This window comes from Empidonax traillii, unplaced genomic scaffold, assembly GCF_003031625.1.
Source record: "Empidonax traillii isolate 1590-97213 ecotype Southwest subspecies unplaced genomic scaffold, ASM303162v1 scaffold139:size1643147, whole genome shotgun sequence".
NCBI classification, from domain to species: domain Eukaryota; kingdom Metazoa; phylum Chordata; class Aves; order Passeriformes; family Tyrannidae; genus Empidonax; species Empidonax traillii.
In genome coordinates, this window is record NW_020955332.1 from 778,120 (window position 1) to 796,520 (window position 18,401).

Here is an 18,401-nt window from a genome sequence, read left to right on the forward strand (position 1 = left end):
AAATCCATTCTATCGTTCACTAGACTAATATATAACCTATAAAGAACATATTCCCTTATGAAGATGTGCATTTTGTCATTATACTGCGAAGTTCTCCTGAAAATACAAGCAAATTTCATCATTTTATACATTTTGATGAAAACTTTGTATTTTGTAATTAATAAAAATAATTCAATAGGAAAGTACAACAACAGACTCATCTTTCTTTAAAAACAAACAAAAAAAACAAACAAAAACTCAAATGAAGACCAGACTATTTCTGAATATCTGAATACTAAATTTGGATTTTAATGATAAAACTCAAGAAAATTTGCAGTCCACTACTAATCTAGGTAACACAATATATTTGCATCCATACTGACACTGAAGTGAGGAAATGCTAAGATTTCTCTTTTGGATCATAAATCTACCAACTGTGACACCAAATCAGTGATCAAGCACTTTATATTATTTCATATACAGACAAACTGTTCAAATTTGTGTTCCAAATACCTATGTGCCTCAAAATATTTAACCCTGTTGAGCATAACGAAAAACTACACAGAGAAATATGACAATATTCCTGTCAAAATTAAGAACTATTATTCCTTAAGTGACAAAATAACATTTTGATACAATTCAGTGTCTAAGATTTTAAAATTATTTATTACTGGCTTGTACAAGAGACCTCAGTGTTTTGCATTGACTCTGCTACTTTATGTAGCCTTAAAGCCATCAAGACTGTCGTGTTCAACACTTCCTGATCTTTACTGAAGTTTTCTAAAAGGCTGGATCTACATGGTATGTGAGCTGGGAGGTCACAAATATTCTGAGGGTTTGCTACCTCCTCACGCTCATTCTCAGCAGTTCCATTCACGTCTTGCAAAACTGCTTCCCTGATCAAGTCACATAATGGTTGCCAAAAGATAAGAAAGGATCAATCAGACCAAATTGTTCTTTCACTGGCATTGAACAGCACAGCAAAGCAAATTCATGGAAGTACCAAAGGGGCACTTGATCTACAGCTGGATTTGGGATGACTCTTGGATAAGCATTCTTATAGATGCACGCATGACTGACAAAAGCTACTTCTCTTAACTGAAAATATAATAATTAATTTTTATAGGCTTTTTTTATTCACTCTTGGTTATGTGCTGACAATATATGCAGACCTCTCAAAAAGAACAGTCTGAATTAAATTTCCACCTACCACTAAATGCTCAGCTTTCATTTCCCTTGTTTTTAATCATCACTTAAATTTCAGTTTCATAGTTCTCCAGATACCAGTCTGTCTATGCTGTAGGCATTAGACATTTAGACCTTCTAATTCTAATTTCCAATAAAAAAAAGAAAACCCTAAAAAACTTCCAGCAAAGAAGCTATCAAATTCAAATGAAAAACTGTTCTTTAAAATATCTTGTAGAAATACATGATACTAACCAAACATTTGTTAATTCTTAACACTGAAATAATACATAACTCATGTCTCATCAATGTAAATGAAGGAGTCACTTCTCAAAAGTGACGCAAATGAACAAAGTCCAGAATAACAATAATCTTGCAAGGACTTCTATTAAAATTTATGTTAGAATTCATTATGAATAAATAAAATGTTGCCAAAAAAAAATCAAAATTGGAAATAATGCATGTCATATGTATTTAAGAACTATATTCATAAATAGACCTTGATTGCACCCCATATGCAAATTTGGCCAATTTGTAGGACAAATCTGTAATGTACTCAAATGAAGAGTAAGATGACACCTGTTAAAGTCAACTAATCTGTGAAATATTACTTGCAAGTGGTGATAAGTAGTTAGTTAGTTAGCCCTGCTGATCCATCAGACAGTCATTCCCCAACACCCGTTGCTTCAGCTGTCAAGTTGTTACAAGTATATCTTAAAAAACCATAGAAAAGTTATAGAACTGACTAGTGTTGGCCCACTGAAATAATGGGAAATAATGAGAAGAAATGAAAACTAAGAGTAGAAAACAAAGATAAAGTACCTTTGATTCCCTCACTAATACTCTGTCTGCAGACAAGGTGGGCTACTATCTTGTACTGGACATGCAATTCAAAGAGTCCAATGTTCTCAGAAGTTCTTTTAATCTGGGAGAAAGATCCTAGAACTGGTGGGCTGCAAACATTCATCAGGATTGAGGTCAACCTAAACCCCTTCTAGGTTCATCCATGACTGCCTTACTGGGATTTGGTGACACAATAAGGCACTGATTTCACTTAGAAAATTAGATTGCTGTTTATCCAACTCAAAATCCTTTCCACAACAGATTCTATATCCTACAGATACTTTACTGTAAGATGCTTGCTAACTGGTATTAGATGATTTCAGCCATTCTCCACAAAATTTCAGCTGACATAAAAAGGCCTATAATTCTGCATTGGAAATGGTAGAATTTAGATGAAGACCTCACTTCACTAAAACGTGATATGACTAGGATTGAATTTGAATTGCTGATACAATATTTCACTGTCTGATACTCTGAAGTCAAAGGCAATCATTCCATGGAATCAAAAAATGAGAAGAAAAATTACTTAAAAATTCCTAAAAGACATAAAGTACATTTTTAAACTATTAATAGCTGTCCCACCAAATAAATGGATGTGTTGGCAAAATTTCTGGAAATGCAGTATCTGTAAGGGGGGACAACTTTGAAAGAATTTCCAATTTCACCAATTTAATTTCATAGTTTATATTGCTAACTCGAATAAGAAAAGAATTGTTCTCCAAACACAATTACATGCTTCCCTCCTTGTATGAGTGGAATATATCCAGTATCAGGCAAATAAGATAAATCATAGTATAAATATTAGTAATGTGGATAAACTTTAGCAGAAGGTGAGCACTGGCATTACAATAACTGAGTTTTGTCAGTACACTAGTCTTGGAGCTTCAAGTGCAACTTCATAACATCATGTACAGATTATTTACATGAACCATCTGTATCCTGTCACTTACTGTAGTATAAAAGACATAAAGGGAAAATTTTTAATTTGCATGTCAACAGTAATTATAATGTCTGCTTAAAACAACCCCAGATCTAGCTGACACAAAAATACCAAAAATTACTACTGCCAAATTAATGAAAACCGCAAACTGATATGATTAGAAAGCTCATGAGAAGTAAAAAAAAAAAAAAAAAAAAAANATCATAGGTGATATTCAGCACAAACATTTCTTTAAAGCCCTGATGGTCTTAACCAAAACCTACCTTATTAGGAACACCTGCTCCATGGAGACCATCTTGATTTGGACAGAATTTAGAAACAGTGCCAGTTTTTATATACATTAACCAGAAAATGTTAACAAGACTTCCAGTCTGTGGGGGGTTTTTCCCCCATTAGGAACAGTTGGTTAAGAAAAGGAAAACCAAAACCAATACAAATAAACATATATACAAGAATATGATCTACAACAAATATTTATAGTATTATAAAGCACCACAGTGAAAACACCACCACCATATACAGAAGCAGGTAAAAACAGACTAAAGGACATTAACACAGACGGTGTTCTGCTGTATTAGACATCTTGTTTCATGGCTCGTGCCCATTCAGGTAAACAAAAAACTTGAAAAGATGTTAATTCCTAGGTGCTTTATAACAGTTCAACAAAATGCAGAGATGATGTCTAAACTGCTGCTTTATTTTGGGCTTCTGGAGGTTGTAATTCTTTCTCCGCATATATGCATAGTTCTAAATTTCAGTGTACTCCTCTGAGAGTGCAAGATGCAGTAAGCCATTTTTCAACTGGGAGGAGTTGACTAGTACCTGTCATCCTCCGGAGATGCATGCTGGATATGAATCCTGGGACTAGTAGGTCGTCTCCTCTCTAGGGAGGGGGACAATCTACTCCTGTTTGCCCATTCAATAAAACAGGGAAAAAAAATACGATATTTAGTGTGTGATAAAATTAAATATATGGGATTTGGAACTGGAAAAATACCCCAAAAAGTAATGAAAGTCTGTAATTTAATTTTTTTTAACAGTTTTCTGATACTAAAGTATACTTTTCTTAAAGTTGCTTACTACAAAAACATTGTATCTGAAACGAAGAGAATGTATGCTCAAAGATGCAGAATTTAGACCAATATAAATCTTCTACATGGTGTAAATATTATCAAATGCTAGACTATCTAGAAGCCTGTCATTTGCATAGGAAGCTGCAATTCCAAACTAGAAGAGCTTTTCAAAGACCATATGATGCTCATTTCCTTGTCATTTTGCTAACCTCTTTGCACAGAAAAATGTAATCTCAGTAAAAATGTAGGACTATGAATTATAAGAAAAAATCTAGGGCATAAAGTCACCCTTTTCCGGAATGCAGTGAAATAGTACAGGTATATTTAGCTGCAACTAAGCTACACACATTTATGGGCAAGTACTTGGGTAATCTTTTATCATTTGAAAATATATATTGAAAGTGTGTGCAGTCAACTTCCTCTTCTGTCCATTTCTCTTTATCCCCACAGTATATGCCATTATGTTATATAATTAAATTTAACAAAAAAGACCAGAACTGAGAATGAACACTGGTGTATCACATGATTTCTTTTCTTGAAAAAGCTCATTTAATTTAGAATTATATATATATTATATTACAGACTCATGTTGCTTATTTTACTGGGATGTTATGTATTCATAACAGTACAACTAATACAACAATCTTAAAATATACTGGTTTATTGGTGAATAGCAAAATCTTTACACAAACTCTGCACAACTATCTAATATTTCCCTTTCTGAGGTATTTTTCCAGTCCGTGCAATAAGGAAAAGGGTTTGATTTATGGAACATGCAAATAACAAAAATTTCAGGGACATTAGCATTATTTGAACAGTTAGGTAGGCCCTTCAGAAGTTTTAAGAGCAAATAGGTTGTTAGTAGTTAGTTTCTTTTTCTCTCCAAAGCAAGGGTTAAAGAAAATGTTAATGCATCAGTGCACTCAGTCAAAGCCCTTAATATGCTGATATTCTCTACAGATCTTAAAGAGCATTTGATAGAATTAACTAGGTCACTGAATCTGAGGTTTGAGAACATGCTCCCTTTCACTAAATGTTGAGTGACTGTGAGCCAAAGTACAACACAAACATGTAATAATCTACTTCTTTACATGGTTGAAAGGAACTGGAAACACAATATATCGTAGACCTAATGCAAACAGTTATTACACTGTACGTAATTTTGAATGTAAATGGAGATATTCAACACAACTGTGAAAGGCATGCAACATAAAAGTCAACATGAAATCAAGACTGGCCTTAATTGGATCAAGTGGCAGCTCCAACTTCCCTGTTATCTATTTATGATGAGGTAATAGTTAATCTTTGTCTCTTGTTTAGGTGGCAGTGACCAGACGATAGCAAACATCCTGTTTTGCTTCCTACTGCAGTGAAGCACTTCAGAACAAATCTGACACAGCTCTGGGGCAGGTATTCTGACCCTGTTGTACATGAACTAACCCCTAGGTTGTGCTCCTTGTTTTTATTAGCTCAGATCTCCCCTAGCTAACCTCTCTCAGGCCAAAAGCATACAAAAAGTTCTAGTCTATACAACTGCTCTTTTGCCAACTGCTAATACACATAACAACTGATTGTAACATAAGCCATACTATATATTATTGAGTATCACTGACTGCAATCTTAAATCTATCTGGGAAAGATGCTATAATGATGAGAAGCCATTGCTGAATGAGTTCAGATTATGCCCTTAAACCTCACACCTAGCTGCTTTCCTGACTGGATGTTGTAAACAAATTTCTCCATTCTAGAGAAATAGCACCCAATTTACAAGGAAAAAAAAACCCAGAAATTTTGAGACACAGTGAAAAGAACACTAAAAAAACCCCCACACTAAAGGAAGCAGTAGCAGGAAGAACATTTTTAATGGCACTAGAGGACATTTATGACAATATTACAAACTTAAATAAGCCCTGCAGATCATCATAAGAACTTCAACAACACAGTCAAAAAACCCAAACAAAACAGCTTGAAATAAATAGGGGGATGGGGCATGAGAGGAGGGAAGAAAAAAAAAAAAGGCAGGCATGATGCAGCTGCATAGTGGTATTTGTAGGGGTTGGATATTTTTGAGTGTCCTAGACTACACTATGCAAAAGAGAGGTATATGAAGGATTAAGCTCTGTTCCAAACCAGTCCATTTACCAAAAAACTTTGGCAGCCCTTGTTAAGGCAAGGTCAGTTTGCCAGGCAAGTTGTATGGATGTTACTTGCTCAAATGATGGAACTTGAAGAAGGAGACAAGGAATTTTGTTGTTGTTGCTTTGGTTCTGGTTTAGTGCAACTAACAAGAGTTGTATATCACAAATTCATGTATACAGCTGAAAGTATTTTTCTACTAGTGTAAATGGGTCAATAAAATTACTTTTACTGGCAAAGCAGCATCTTAAAAAATGACATTCATGGAGGGGAGAGAAGAAACACCATGCAAACAACTAACAGTGACTTCAACGTAAGTCCCTCAAATATAATGATAATAAAACGGTGCTGTAGATTGGACTTCAAAAAACCATGCAGCGTTTCTCTTTGCTACAAGCAGGTCCAACACTACACCTGATGGCTGTCTCATCTTTGCTTAGTCTCCAGTGATGAAAACAACCTTTGCCATATCATATATTCCAGCATTTCATCATACCTGCTTCAAAAAAGTTTCCTAGAGCTTAACAATTCGATTTACAGTATTTTAAGTCTTCTGTTCTCATCTTGTCCAGCACAAAACCAAAATGCTTTCTGTCCTGAACTTAATTCTGTTCTTCAAACTAAAGACTCCTCTATTATTACACACAACTGATGACTACCGCACGTTAAAGTGTAAGCAGGTTCCACATTCTACAGTGGAGAATTAAATCTTCTAAAATTTGCTTCCAGCAAAACAAATATAATAATTACATGGGTTTCATGTCTTCTAATGTAACATCTTCCTCCAAAACTTGGGCTGTACTGGAAAAACATCTTCTATGTCAGAAGAAAGCTAAAAAAAAGTATGTCCTTAATCCTCTGCCAAAGCCACACAGATTTTATTATTTTCAATGAAACTATCAAGAAAAATCTGAATATGAAATTACTAAAAAAGATCTGATGAAGGATCCCAAGTCAAAAGCACCTATTTAGTACTTCTAAACACCAAGAAAAACTTTCATCGTGATGGGCAAGTTTTCTGGATCAGGTCTACTGATGATTTGGCAAAACCCCATTTAGTAGCAATAGAGGCCATTAACAGATACTAAACACTTTTCATTATGAAGAGCTCACGAAAACTGTTTCAGATTCTGCATAGTGTCACTGGACAGAGGTTGCTGGACATGAATTATAAAGACATAACAGAACTAGTTAATATCAATGACAGATGTAGTTTTGAGTATAAGATTTTAACTACGTAGTTTATAATTGCCAGTTACTGTTTCATTGAATATTCAACTTGATGGGTGGCATCTCAAAATAAGTATAAAACATACTGCTCATGTCCACATGTTATAACTTAAATAACTGCTTGTAGATGAATGCAGTTGTATATACCTACACAGTTATTAATATGACGATACAATTTTTTTTTTTTAATCTAGAAAAACGTCCTGTTTTTCATTCTGAGTTGCTTTACTTCAGCTGAACTTTTTTCTTGTTTTTTTAATAACAAGATGTTCATAAATTATCTTTAGTGTCTTGAGCTCAGTCTTAAAAAGGAATGAACTACTGTAGATCCATCAGTTATCTCAGCAGAGCATTAGTCACTCCTCTGTAACAAAGGCCCAACTTGAAAAGAGCACAGTTCCAGCCAAGGAGCAGTGGGAAGTAAAGAGGAAGGAAAGGGAAATTTCAAATAATAAAAAAAAGAGAAACTCTAGCTCAAAGAGAAAAGTGCATTCTTAGTGCCTTTCTTCACATGTTCTCTCCCACAATAAAGAAAATTATGTAACTGCTACAACCATCATACCGTGGGTTGACTGGCAAAACATTATTAACTGCCACATTAGTTAAATATGTATTGCATAGCTTAAATTGTAATTCCATCCTATTCCCACTCAAAGGGAGCCTATTATAGCCCTTAGTGAACGTAAAATCTCACTCTAAAATGGTATAATTCTTAGCCAAAAAGAGGTGATTATGAAAATTCCCTCATGGAATCATTGCATTCATCAAATACACCAGCAGTATTTGATTTACCTAAAAATTTGAAACAAGCTATTGTAATAGTAAAAATACAGAAAGCATCCATAACATGCCTGCACAAGATATGTGACACAACAGTATTTCATATAAATTGCAAACTTGTCTTCTTAAGACTTCTGTGAACCTTAATGTCATAGAGTGAAAAAAAACCATAATGCAGTGATTTGTCTTGTAATTGCAAAAGCAGATGCAGAAGATTAGATCAGGAAAGCAATGAAGTTTGGCTGATTTGTAAAAAATATATCACTAAACAAACTGCAGCTCTGGTTTGAAATATGAGAGTTTTATCATAATTTATAATTTATGCCACTGCTTTATTAGCAGTCCACAGAACAATCAAGAAACAAATATAAAACTTTTTAGCAAATGATGATGAAGATTCACGACCAAGTGATTGTTTCAAAATACTTAACACTGCAATGCTATTATCAGCATACTGAGGACTTTTGTAAACAATGAACATCAGCTTGAGCTAAAACAAGGAAAATAGCCAGAAGCAGTTATAAACTCTGACACACAATTTACATGACATACATGAATATAGGAGCAAAAATGTCTACAAATACCAAAGCAGACAAGAATGTACAAGAATGTAAAGTACTCATATGAAGAAAAACAAAACTGATAAAGATCACCAGCACAGATGACAAGAAATTCATAAGTTTTTATTATATACCTTTCTCGTTCTGGTGAATGCAAACTAGTATCTGGTCTCAAGCAGTTGGTACTAGCACTCCTAGCCCTGTCAAGGGAGGGCTGCAGTTCACTAGTGCCAGTGCATTGCATCCAATGGTAGAAGAGAAAGAAAAAGAAAACAAAGAAAGGAATACAATGTTAGATATTAACTCATAAAATAATGCTCTCTTTACAGAAAATGTAGGATCACAATGATTTAATTAAGGAAAACATAAAAAAGGCTGACTGGATGATAGTGTCGAGATTTGTTTAGAAAACAAAAGCAAACAAAAGACTGCTAGAAATTTTTTGCAAAGATTGTTGAAATGTTTAAAATTGAATGAGACAGAACAGCATCCGCTCGTAAGAAAAGTGGAATGAGAAATACCAAACAATAAATTTAAATCCTTATTAACAGCAGTAAATATTAAGCCAACATAAAAGAATGTGATACACCATATGTCATGTGAAGTCCCTTTACAGTGAAGCTTATTTATTCTGCAAATCCATATTAGATACCAAACAAGGGGGGGATTAATCCTCAGTTTCTTACCTAACTGGCAGATCATCTCCAAATTTCGATATTCGTGAATTAAGGCAATCATGAAGGAGTGAAATATCCTGTCTAATCACGGATTTGGTCTTAGCACATGCAGGAAGAGTTGAGCTTTGTAAATTAAATCATTTAAACAAAATGAAAGTAAATTGGATATGTAACAGAAATTTCATACATAAACAAAAGAATGTAACAAAGAAAACCACGTAACATAAAAGTTTAACAGCAAAAGCAACTCCATCTAATAAAAATTAGCTTGGTTTGGATTTTTTGTAATGTAGGTATTAATTTAAACAATTATATGATGTTATTTTAGGATTTGATCCCTTATGTCTCAGTTACAAAAATGTATGAAACATTTTATGTTTGGGTTTTTTTATTATCTACTAAGTCTATTAATTTTTTTAATAAAAGGAGCTTTAAACTCTAAAGGAGTTTAAAGGGGACTCTAAACACTTCTTACCTGTACAAGTTCCAATGAGTACCATTTTCTAGTAAAGGCATCTTGGGTGGTAATGTTTTATAGTGCCTAACAGAACTTCTTGAATGTGGTGGGACAGAAAAACAGAACAAAAAAAAAACATGCCAGAAATAAAAAGACAGATAAAGGCAAGCCAAGACTGACCAGAAAGTAAAATAAATGTATAATATTCTATTACATTTTATACTTGTCAGAGTACTTTTCTCAGTATATGTTTTTTCAACTACTGTGACAGCTAACTAGAGGACAAATTTTTGTATCTATACTTTTCTTAATACAGTGGATGAACTCATGGCAATACTAGTACAGCTGAGATGTTTTCTTGAAATGAAGGTAATCTAAATTCCATTTATAGATATTTTTAAATAAAATATTCAAGCTACTCGGAAGGATTAAGTTGATATTAAATTTGGTCTTTATTCCTCTAAGTGATGTCTTACTTACAGAGACTTTAACATCTCCAGTAGCTAAACATGAAAATCTTGCTAACACAGGTAGTATCACAAATTTATATATATATATATATACATATATATATATATATATATAGTGTCACAAATGTAACTAGAGATGTATTAGCATCTGGCTTTTTGAATGTGTAAATCTTTCGAGAGTTAAATTTCAAAATTTACCAGTAATTAAATGTCATTAATATAATAAGCTAATTAAAAACCTTAGGAGATCTACTACATCAGCCAGCATAGCAGCACTGAGGTGTCACATGACAACTGTCTAAGGTCATCTCAGATTTTAGAACAGGAAATGTTTCCTTTATCATCCAGGTCTATCCAGAGAACAAGAGGAAAATTTAAAGGCAGACAGTGGCTGCTGAATGGGAATTATGGCCATTTTATGGTTAAGGGTTAATAAGAAAATTCTAAAAATTTTCCATATTCCCTACCAGGACACAGGTGCAGAGCTGCTAGGAGAAGAACTAGCAGCCTTGAGGATTTTGGAGCATCAAGAACAATCTGTCCCATTAGGACATTTTGTTTCCTGTTAAGGCTTGGACCTAGACACAGCAGATCGAAATTACAAACCTGGCTGTGTCACAGACAGATGAATCAACTCTCTGCCTGGAAATCCTAGTGTTTGTAAAACCCTGAGGGATTTTATAGTGGAGCTTTGACCCTTCTCATATGAGTTTAGTGGCCATCAATGGTGACGTCTCTGTCAGAGGCGACTATTGCGTTGCAAAGGAGGAATAAAGGATGTCCATCAGGTCAATCATGGCATAGGAGCAGACATTAGCAATCAAAGTAAGAATGACCTGAGGCATGGAATGTGACAACCAATGGTCTATAGCAAAAGTACACACTTTTCCACCATTTCTGCTCTTAGTCAATAATTGCATACAGATGGACAGGATGGACAGCTTGGACTAGTTTTATTCCAAGCTGGTGTATTAAACTCATCATATATCTTAACTGTGTAGCTTGGACTACCAAATTTCTTTCATTTAACATGAAACCATTAACATTTGTTTTCTATTTTATGCTGAAGCTATCTTGACTACTAATGACGACGTTATCCAGCAAGTTGTCTAGGAAATAAGGATAAAGCCTTATAATGTTTCTAACATGCATAAATGTCAGGCTACTAGAAATAAGCAAGGACAAATGGTGACATAGAACAAATTTTTGCTGAAACTGTTTTTAAAAGTATTCAGTCAAGAATGGATATTGGCAATTTTGGGGTATTATTTGAGATTAGGCTTTGTAAGCCTCAGAGTTAAATTTTAAAAAAAATCAACGTATTGCCTTCTATTGCCTTTATATTCACCTACAATACATTATTATACGTACCATTCCTCTTTAAAAGGGTGAATTTGTTAAATTTTTTGATCATTAAAAAAAATACCAATAAATGGAATAAGGAAAAAGGTGAGCAAGGTCTGTATTCTCTCAATTCAGTGTAGCTCTTACCTAACTCTGTTGCTGCCCATGCACAACTTTTAGCTGGTTAACTAACCAGAATGGTTTATTGGATTTGTAAAACTATTGGAAAGCTATAATAGTTGATCAAAGTGCATCAAAAGTTCATAATAAAATACTTACTTAATTAATTTGGAATTTAAGTATTGTCACTGAAAAATTCTAATAACAATTATAATATTTAAGAGGGAAAGGAGAAAGCTCATGGCTGGGGGCAGGAGGGGGGAGAAGCTATAGGATTTGCATCAGAAAGGACACAGGAAGAAGGCAGGAAAAACTGCTATTATATGACAATAAACACATAAAAATAACAGGGAACTAAATAAATTTTTTAAAATTAAACACTAAAATCTTGAGGGAAAAGCTTTCTCAGCTGAAGCATAAGAATGAAAATCTTTCCACTGATAATAAAGACCTAAGTTTTAACACCTTCACTGATGAACAGATCTCATTGAAAAGTTTCATATTTATTATTTTAGTTTTATACCACTGTGCCTTAGAATCCTATGAGAGGATCTTCAATACTGTTTCGAATTTGATGATGAAAATTAAAGTAAGCCAAGGCCTACCAAAAAAAAAAAAAAAAATCCCCTCCTTTGGAAGGGAAAACCCTATATTAAATAAATGAATAATGGCACTAGACAACATGTTTTTTTTAAGTTTGATGATTTTAAACATATAGTAAAGCTTTTAGCAACACCCAGATCTTGAACAGACAAATGGATAACTACCTGGTTGAAGGAGTTAACTGCTTTAAATTCAACATAAATTTTTACTGATTCTAAATCGAAAATATTCTATTTTAATAGTATTGTAATAATTCTATTTTAATAATGGCAACAGACGTGGTGAAAAAAAAATGGTGGGGGAGCAGAATTTGGTTTTTTAGATGAAGATATTTCAGTCCCGTTTAGTTTTGCAATTTTGAGCTCTGAGCCTTGGAGCAAGAGATCAATGAAGACTGAAGATGAGCCCAAACTACAAAGTTTACAATTTATAAAACAATTTTTAGATGCAGAAGCAACCAATACAGGACTTCTCAAAGCTAGGATTCCCAATAAGGCCTGGGAATCAATGGAAGTCAATGTTTTTTCCTCTACATATGATTAAATCAGCACGAGATTAGGTGTCACAACAAGTAAAGGTTGTTGAATTGTGTTTGGCTGTAATATAAACACAAAAAGGTAAATAAAAGAAAACATAAAACGACTAAACAGGAGTGTTTGAAATAACAACGCTGTCATGCCTTGGGAGTTCAGGACTTTTGTGACTACACAGAAAATCCATCACAAAATACAACTGCAAAACCAGAATTTCTTCAACTGCTTTAATCCTTCCTACTGAGGTTCACAAACATATTTACATGTCTCAATCCGAATTAAAACGAACAAACAAGATCAACTGACATTTGGGTCACAATGTACTTGAACGATTTTTATTTACTGGGACTAAATACCACTATGGAAAAAAAAATGTGGGCACACAAAGTATAGACAACTAACCAGATGTGTTCATGATCACCAAATTCCTGTATTTACCTGATGGTATGTAGGCACTCAGCACTTCTTCCTCGTTTTGCTCTGGGCAGCATAAGAAGCTCACTGCACAGACAGGATGGGTGGTGAGTGAAACAGATATAATTATGAAGCATTAGATGACATGGGTTATGCCAATGATACGCAAATGAAAACATAAAAAGAAACAAGAAGCAACCACCCAGATAGATAGTCTGATAATATTCGAAGTCCGACTGCACTTCTTAAAGAATATGAGCCAAAAAACGCCTGCAATAACTACATTTTCAACGAATTCCTTTTAGTGTGGCACCTACTCCTATGAGATTTCTCTTCAAAATTCAGAATTACTTTTTCAGAGCACTTAATGACGTAATGAATACATAATAAGGTTAAAGTTTTCTAATAACTTCTTGTATCATGAACTAATTCATGAAGAAATACTTTTGGAAAAAAAGAAAGATGCTTGTTGTTTATTTTGTGTTGGGTTTTGTGGCTTTCTAAGCCACAAAATCATACATGAAAAGATGAGGGGGCTTGATAATGACTTACTGCAGATCAGTTTATGGGAAGAGTAGCCAGTCACCCTTTTGGGAAAATCAAAAATTTGTGTTCACTGGAAATAATATATTTTGCCAAACATAAATTCTGACTCATAGCTCTTGATTTTGTACTGCAATCCCAAAGAAATAAAAAAAAAGCTCATCAGCCATCAGACTTTTTGTTTCTTATTGTTTCAAATTGTGGAAAATCAACTGTCTATTCTATTTTTCATTTACTGTAACCAAACACATACTACAGCCAGCAAGATGGTAAAATTAATACATATTTATGCCTGTGGTAAATATGACTATGACATGAAATAGCCCTTGAAATAATCTTGCAGATTTACATGCTTCAAAACAATCAGAAACACCAAGCTCCAAACCTCCTAAGTATCATAAATATGAAATTAAAGGTAAACTTCATGGAAAAATGCTAATTTTAAAAGAAGCAGGGAATTCTATGAAGTACTATGGCAAAAAGAAGAGAGAAAATGTTAAAAAACAGATAAAGCAGTAGTTGTTCAATGTGGCTTAGGCTTCATGCCATTATAAAATGATCCATTTCATTGATGCAGTACAGCTAATATTTATCTAAAATTCTAAATTGGGCAGCTTGAAATAATAGCTTGTGAGTCATGTGTGAGATTTAATTGCATCTGGAGACACTAGCCTGATTTTGATGCAACAAAATGAGGTAAAGTTGAACTGAATTTTTTAGCTTTTAAGTAAAATTTCTGTTCACAAGCTTAGAGGACAGAAAGAATTTAGAAGCAGGTTTCCAAATTACAAACAAATACTCATTTTAGGAAAAAACCTACTATTTTCTTAAGAGTTGCAAAGTAGATGCAAAGTCTACAATAAATCATGGGGCACTTTGTTAAGAAAGAAAGAGTATCTATTGTAATTGGTCCACAGTAAACAATAATATAACATTCATCCAGAAATAAATGCAAATAGCATTTATAATATAATAGCAAATCCACCATGAAATCTTCTAATTAAAAAAAAAAAAGGCAAAAGAATCCATCACAGCAGATTACCAATAATGTGAGAAGAGGCTCACAGTTCTCTAATAAATAAATTGGCTTTGGAGGCATTTAAAATAAAAATTATTATTCTAAAACAAGAGTTTTCTAATGTGAGCATTTTAGTACTCACATTAACTGATTTTACTTAAGAATAAAAGAAACATTAAAACAAAAAAAGTACCATGCTCTTGGAAATTGGACGATGACCCTAAATTCTGAACAAAGTGTCTAGCTAGACTTCCTAGTAAAAAGCTTTTATTGACTGTTTATATATATATATATGCATACAAGTGTGTAAATACGTATACAAATATATATGAAAAAGTTAAAGTGGACAAATTAGTTTCACTGGAAATTTATCACAAGAGATGCATTTGCAAGAGAGTGATAATAACTATTTTTACAAATAAATATATTAATATAGAATATATTAATATTCAATATTAATTTTAGACCAATAAGAGGTCATTGAGAAAATGATCAAAATTAATCAACAACTGTAATTTCTGCCACATAACTCTTGGGTAATTAATCAACTTTGAAGCCAAGTTTCTGTTAGGTATCTACGAGAATGTACTTGTTAGGATGAAGGGTTCAGTAAATGGACTATTTGGACTATAATGCCGATACTACCCTTGATACTAATAAACAATGCTCAACTAAGATTTTTTTAAATTCTTGGATGTGACAGAGAGTCTTCATCAACTATCTGGTTTTAATCTTTCCTATGATGCTACTCTTATGTACTGAAAGCCAGCCAAACCTGCAAGAGTTAAACAGCACCCACAACTGAAGAAATCTTGGGAAAAGATGAAAAGGAAAATGGCAAAGAGGTAGACAAAATCGTTATTCAAAGAGAGTTAGTACATCTTTAAATCTTGCAAATAAGCCATGTACATCCTTACGTCTGATCTTTAAACTTCTGAAAAAAGTTTTCTATACACAGAAAAGAACTGAAGACTGTCTCCAAGACTGAACCAGTCCAGCAGTCCATTGCTGCCGTAGCTCTGGTTTGATGGCTCATCCCCAAGAAAGCCTCAGTGTAAGGCCTGTTCCTCTCCAACCATAATTCATGCATATACCACCAGTTAAGTCATGGTTTGAGGCTTTACTGAAAGAAAAAATTCTAAACAGTTAACTGTCTATATTTATACTGGCAATAGCTACTTTTTAAAGCGTCTTCCTCTTCTAATCTGCTGAATAAGAGATCTATTCATTAAATGTCATCAGGAATATCTTGACTATGTGACTACTTGAAATAAATAATAAGAGAAAAACATTTGTGACAAGTGGACATTACTTGAATTAGTCTGACTAGAAATCTATCATATTTAAAAAGCATTTTAATTCACCTCTGAAAGGAAATTCAGTATAATAATCCAGTTTAGTCAACTGTGTACACAATTCTTGCCTATGAAGTTGAATTTTTAAATGCTCCAAATGACTAATTCCCATACATATGTTACCATACTAAAAAGTAAAACAGGCAAGATCACAAAGAAAACTGAACTAGTTTAGCTGCAAATGCCATCTGTTATTCAATCTCTGTGTTGCTACAAAACTGGACAAAGATTTCCAGAGATTTTTATAATTTACCATTTACACGTTTTCACATCCCTATGAAAAGTATGTTCTGTATTGAATTTACTGGATCATTTGGAAAGGTTTTTTTCATCAGTTATAAAAAATAGTTGCTTACTGAGAAGACAAAAACTCAAACATTTTACTAGAATAATTGATCTTATATGAATGGTAAAATTGGCCATTATATTCTAGCAATATGATTTTTTTCAAGTAAACAATAACCTACAAACATCGATAATCTGTTTTGCTATCGTTTCACAGATACTGAGTTGAAATACCTTTTAAACCTTCTTTTCAGCTATAAACTAAACAAAAATTCTCATTTCTTCCATTTTATCTGAATATTATTCCTAGATATCAGAAAATAGTGCCTACTAAGAGAGCCCAAGTATTCTCTGAGGAGTGTAGCCACTCAGTGTATTCCAGGGAGAGATCTGTATGTGTTACGCATTTTAGACTGGAAATTTTTGCAAATTACAACCAGCACTGCAACCATCCTTGCTATGCTTGGGTACTGTACAAAGTTCACCAGAATATTACATAAAAAGCAGTGAGACTGCATGTATAGATGTCCAAAATCTATAAGCATATGGGTGCAAATCAGACACATGCAGCTCCCAACTAGTAAGAATGCACGCCTGGTATCTTGCTGGCTACCAAAACTGGTAAATTCTAACATACTACAAGAATAGCTAGGGCATACATGTAGATTTATGGCTTTCTAGCAAAAATCTCTAGGCTTCATTCAGGAAAAGGATCAGAATACTCTAGGACAAACGCCCAAGGATCATTATTCTAGATACATGCTATTATTGTCAATCCAGTGCACAACTTTACCAAAAAAAAAAGGTATTGATAGTTTAATGACAGCACTACATCCATCAGTTAGGATGAGTTCTCTCCCTTCCCAATTGCTATCAGTCATGTTTCTAATGAAAACTTGAAAATTAGGCAAACCAACAAAGACATTTCTAAAATTTTTTCCAAGTTTAGACTGACAGTGTACCTTTCTTGATCCGACAAATACTGACTATCCAACTCTCTGGACCTATAATCAACTGGAGTTCTGGAGGCATCATGGTGTCTAGTTGGAGAACGTGATCTTCTCATTTGATGAATTTCATCTAAACTCCTGAAAGGTAGAAATATGTATGAGGATCTTGTTTTCCCATGAATAACACAGCTTAACGGATTGCAGTACAAGTTGGTTGAAGGAAGTTTTTCATCATTAAATTGCTAATACATTTCTAAAAGAATGCCTTTAAAAATTTTATAATTTGTACATGCCATTATTTATTATCCTACAAATATACTTAAGTGGCTTTAGACAACATTCAGCCACTCACTGAAAAGAAATTTCCAAACCTATTAGTTATGGTACAGAGATGACGAATCACAGAGTAAATATCAGTAAGAACAGGTATCTTACAAAATTATGATTCACCCCATAAGTGGCCTTGAATAATTAATAAAAGCATATCTCAAGTTCAAATACTGCACTATTTAATTCAGATACAAAATAAGCTTTAAAATAGTGAGAAATTGCTGAACAAGACAAAATGTAATAATGACAGATTACACAAACTTGCGACTACCTAGTGTTTCATTAACTTGTGATGCCTACCTCTGTAATGGCACATTTGGTAAACGTGAACGGGGCCTGCCCTGATCGTCGCCACGGTGAGGAGACACAGAACGTGAACGATGATGTGTTGTTCTTTGCTGCTCTGGCACAGTTAGCGTCGTGGATTTACTTTCTCTAGTACTAGATCTATAACCTACTGGTAAGAGGATAATGAAAGGAAATTAGGCAATAAAGGTCTGGGTTTGGAAAGAATTCAGATGGTTAGTTTTCCAAGAGCACATATCTAAATGCTTACACAACTTTCCAGTCATCATT

At 33.7% G+C, this 18,401-nt stretch overlaps 1 protein-coding gene across 50 annotated transcripts in view; it reads right to left on the reverse strand.

The window, feature by feature from the left end:
* The window catches only part of RIMS1 (regulating synaptic membrane exocytosis 1), a 319,154-nt gene that overhangs the window by 94,378 nt on the left and 206,375 nt on the right, over positions 1–18,401 (reverse strand). For 12 of the 50 annotated variants that reach the window (XM_027884132.1, XM_027884129.1, XM_027884147.1 and 9 more), the window contains 7 exons: positions 18,126–18,282; positions 17,508–17,633; positions 13,369–13,431; positions 9,879–9,956; positions 9,413–9,526; positions 8,861–8,950; positions 3,770–3,853 (listed from right to left, as the gene is read on the reverse strand). In XM_027884132.1, coding sequence (XP_027739933.1) covers positions 3,770–3,853; positions 8,861–8,950; positions 9,413–9,526; positions 9,879–9,956; positions 13,369–13,431; positions 17,508–17,633; positions 18,126–18,282 — 712 coding nt within the window. The remainder of the gene's footprint in view (positions 1–3,769; positions 3,854–8,860; positions 8,951–9,412; positions 9,527–9,878; positions 9,957–13,368; positions 13,432–17,507; positions 17,634–18,125; positions 18,283–18,401) is intronic. The other 38 variants (XM_027884168.1, XM_027884150.1, XM_027884165.1 and 35 more) reach the window with 10 other exon arrangements.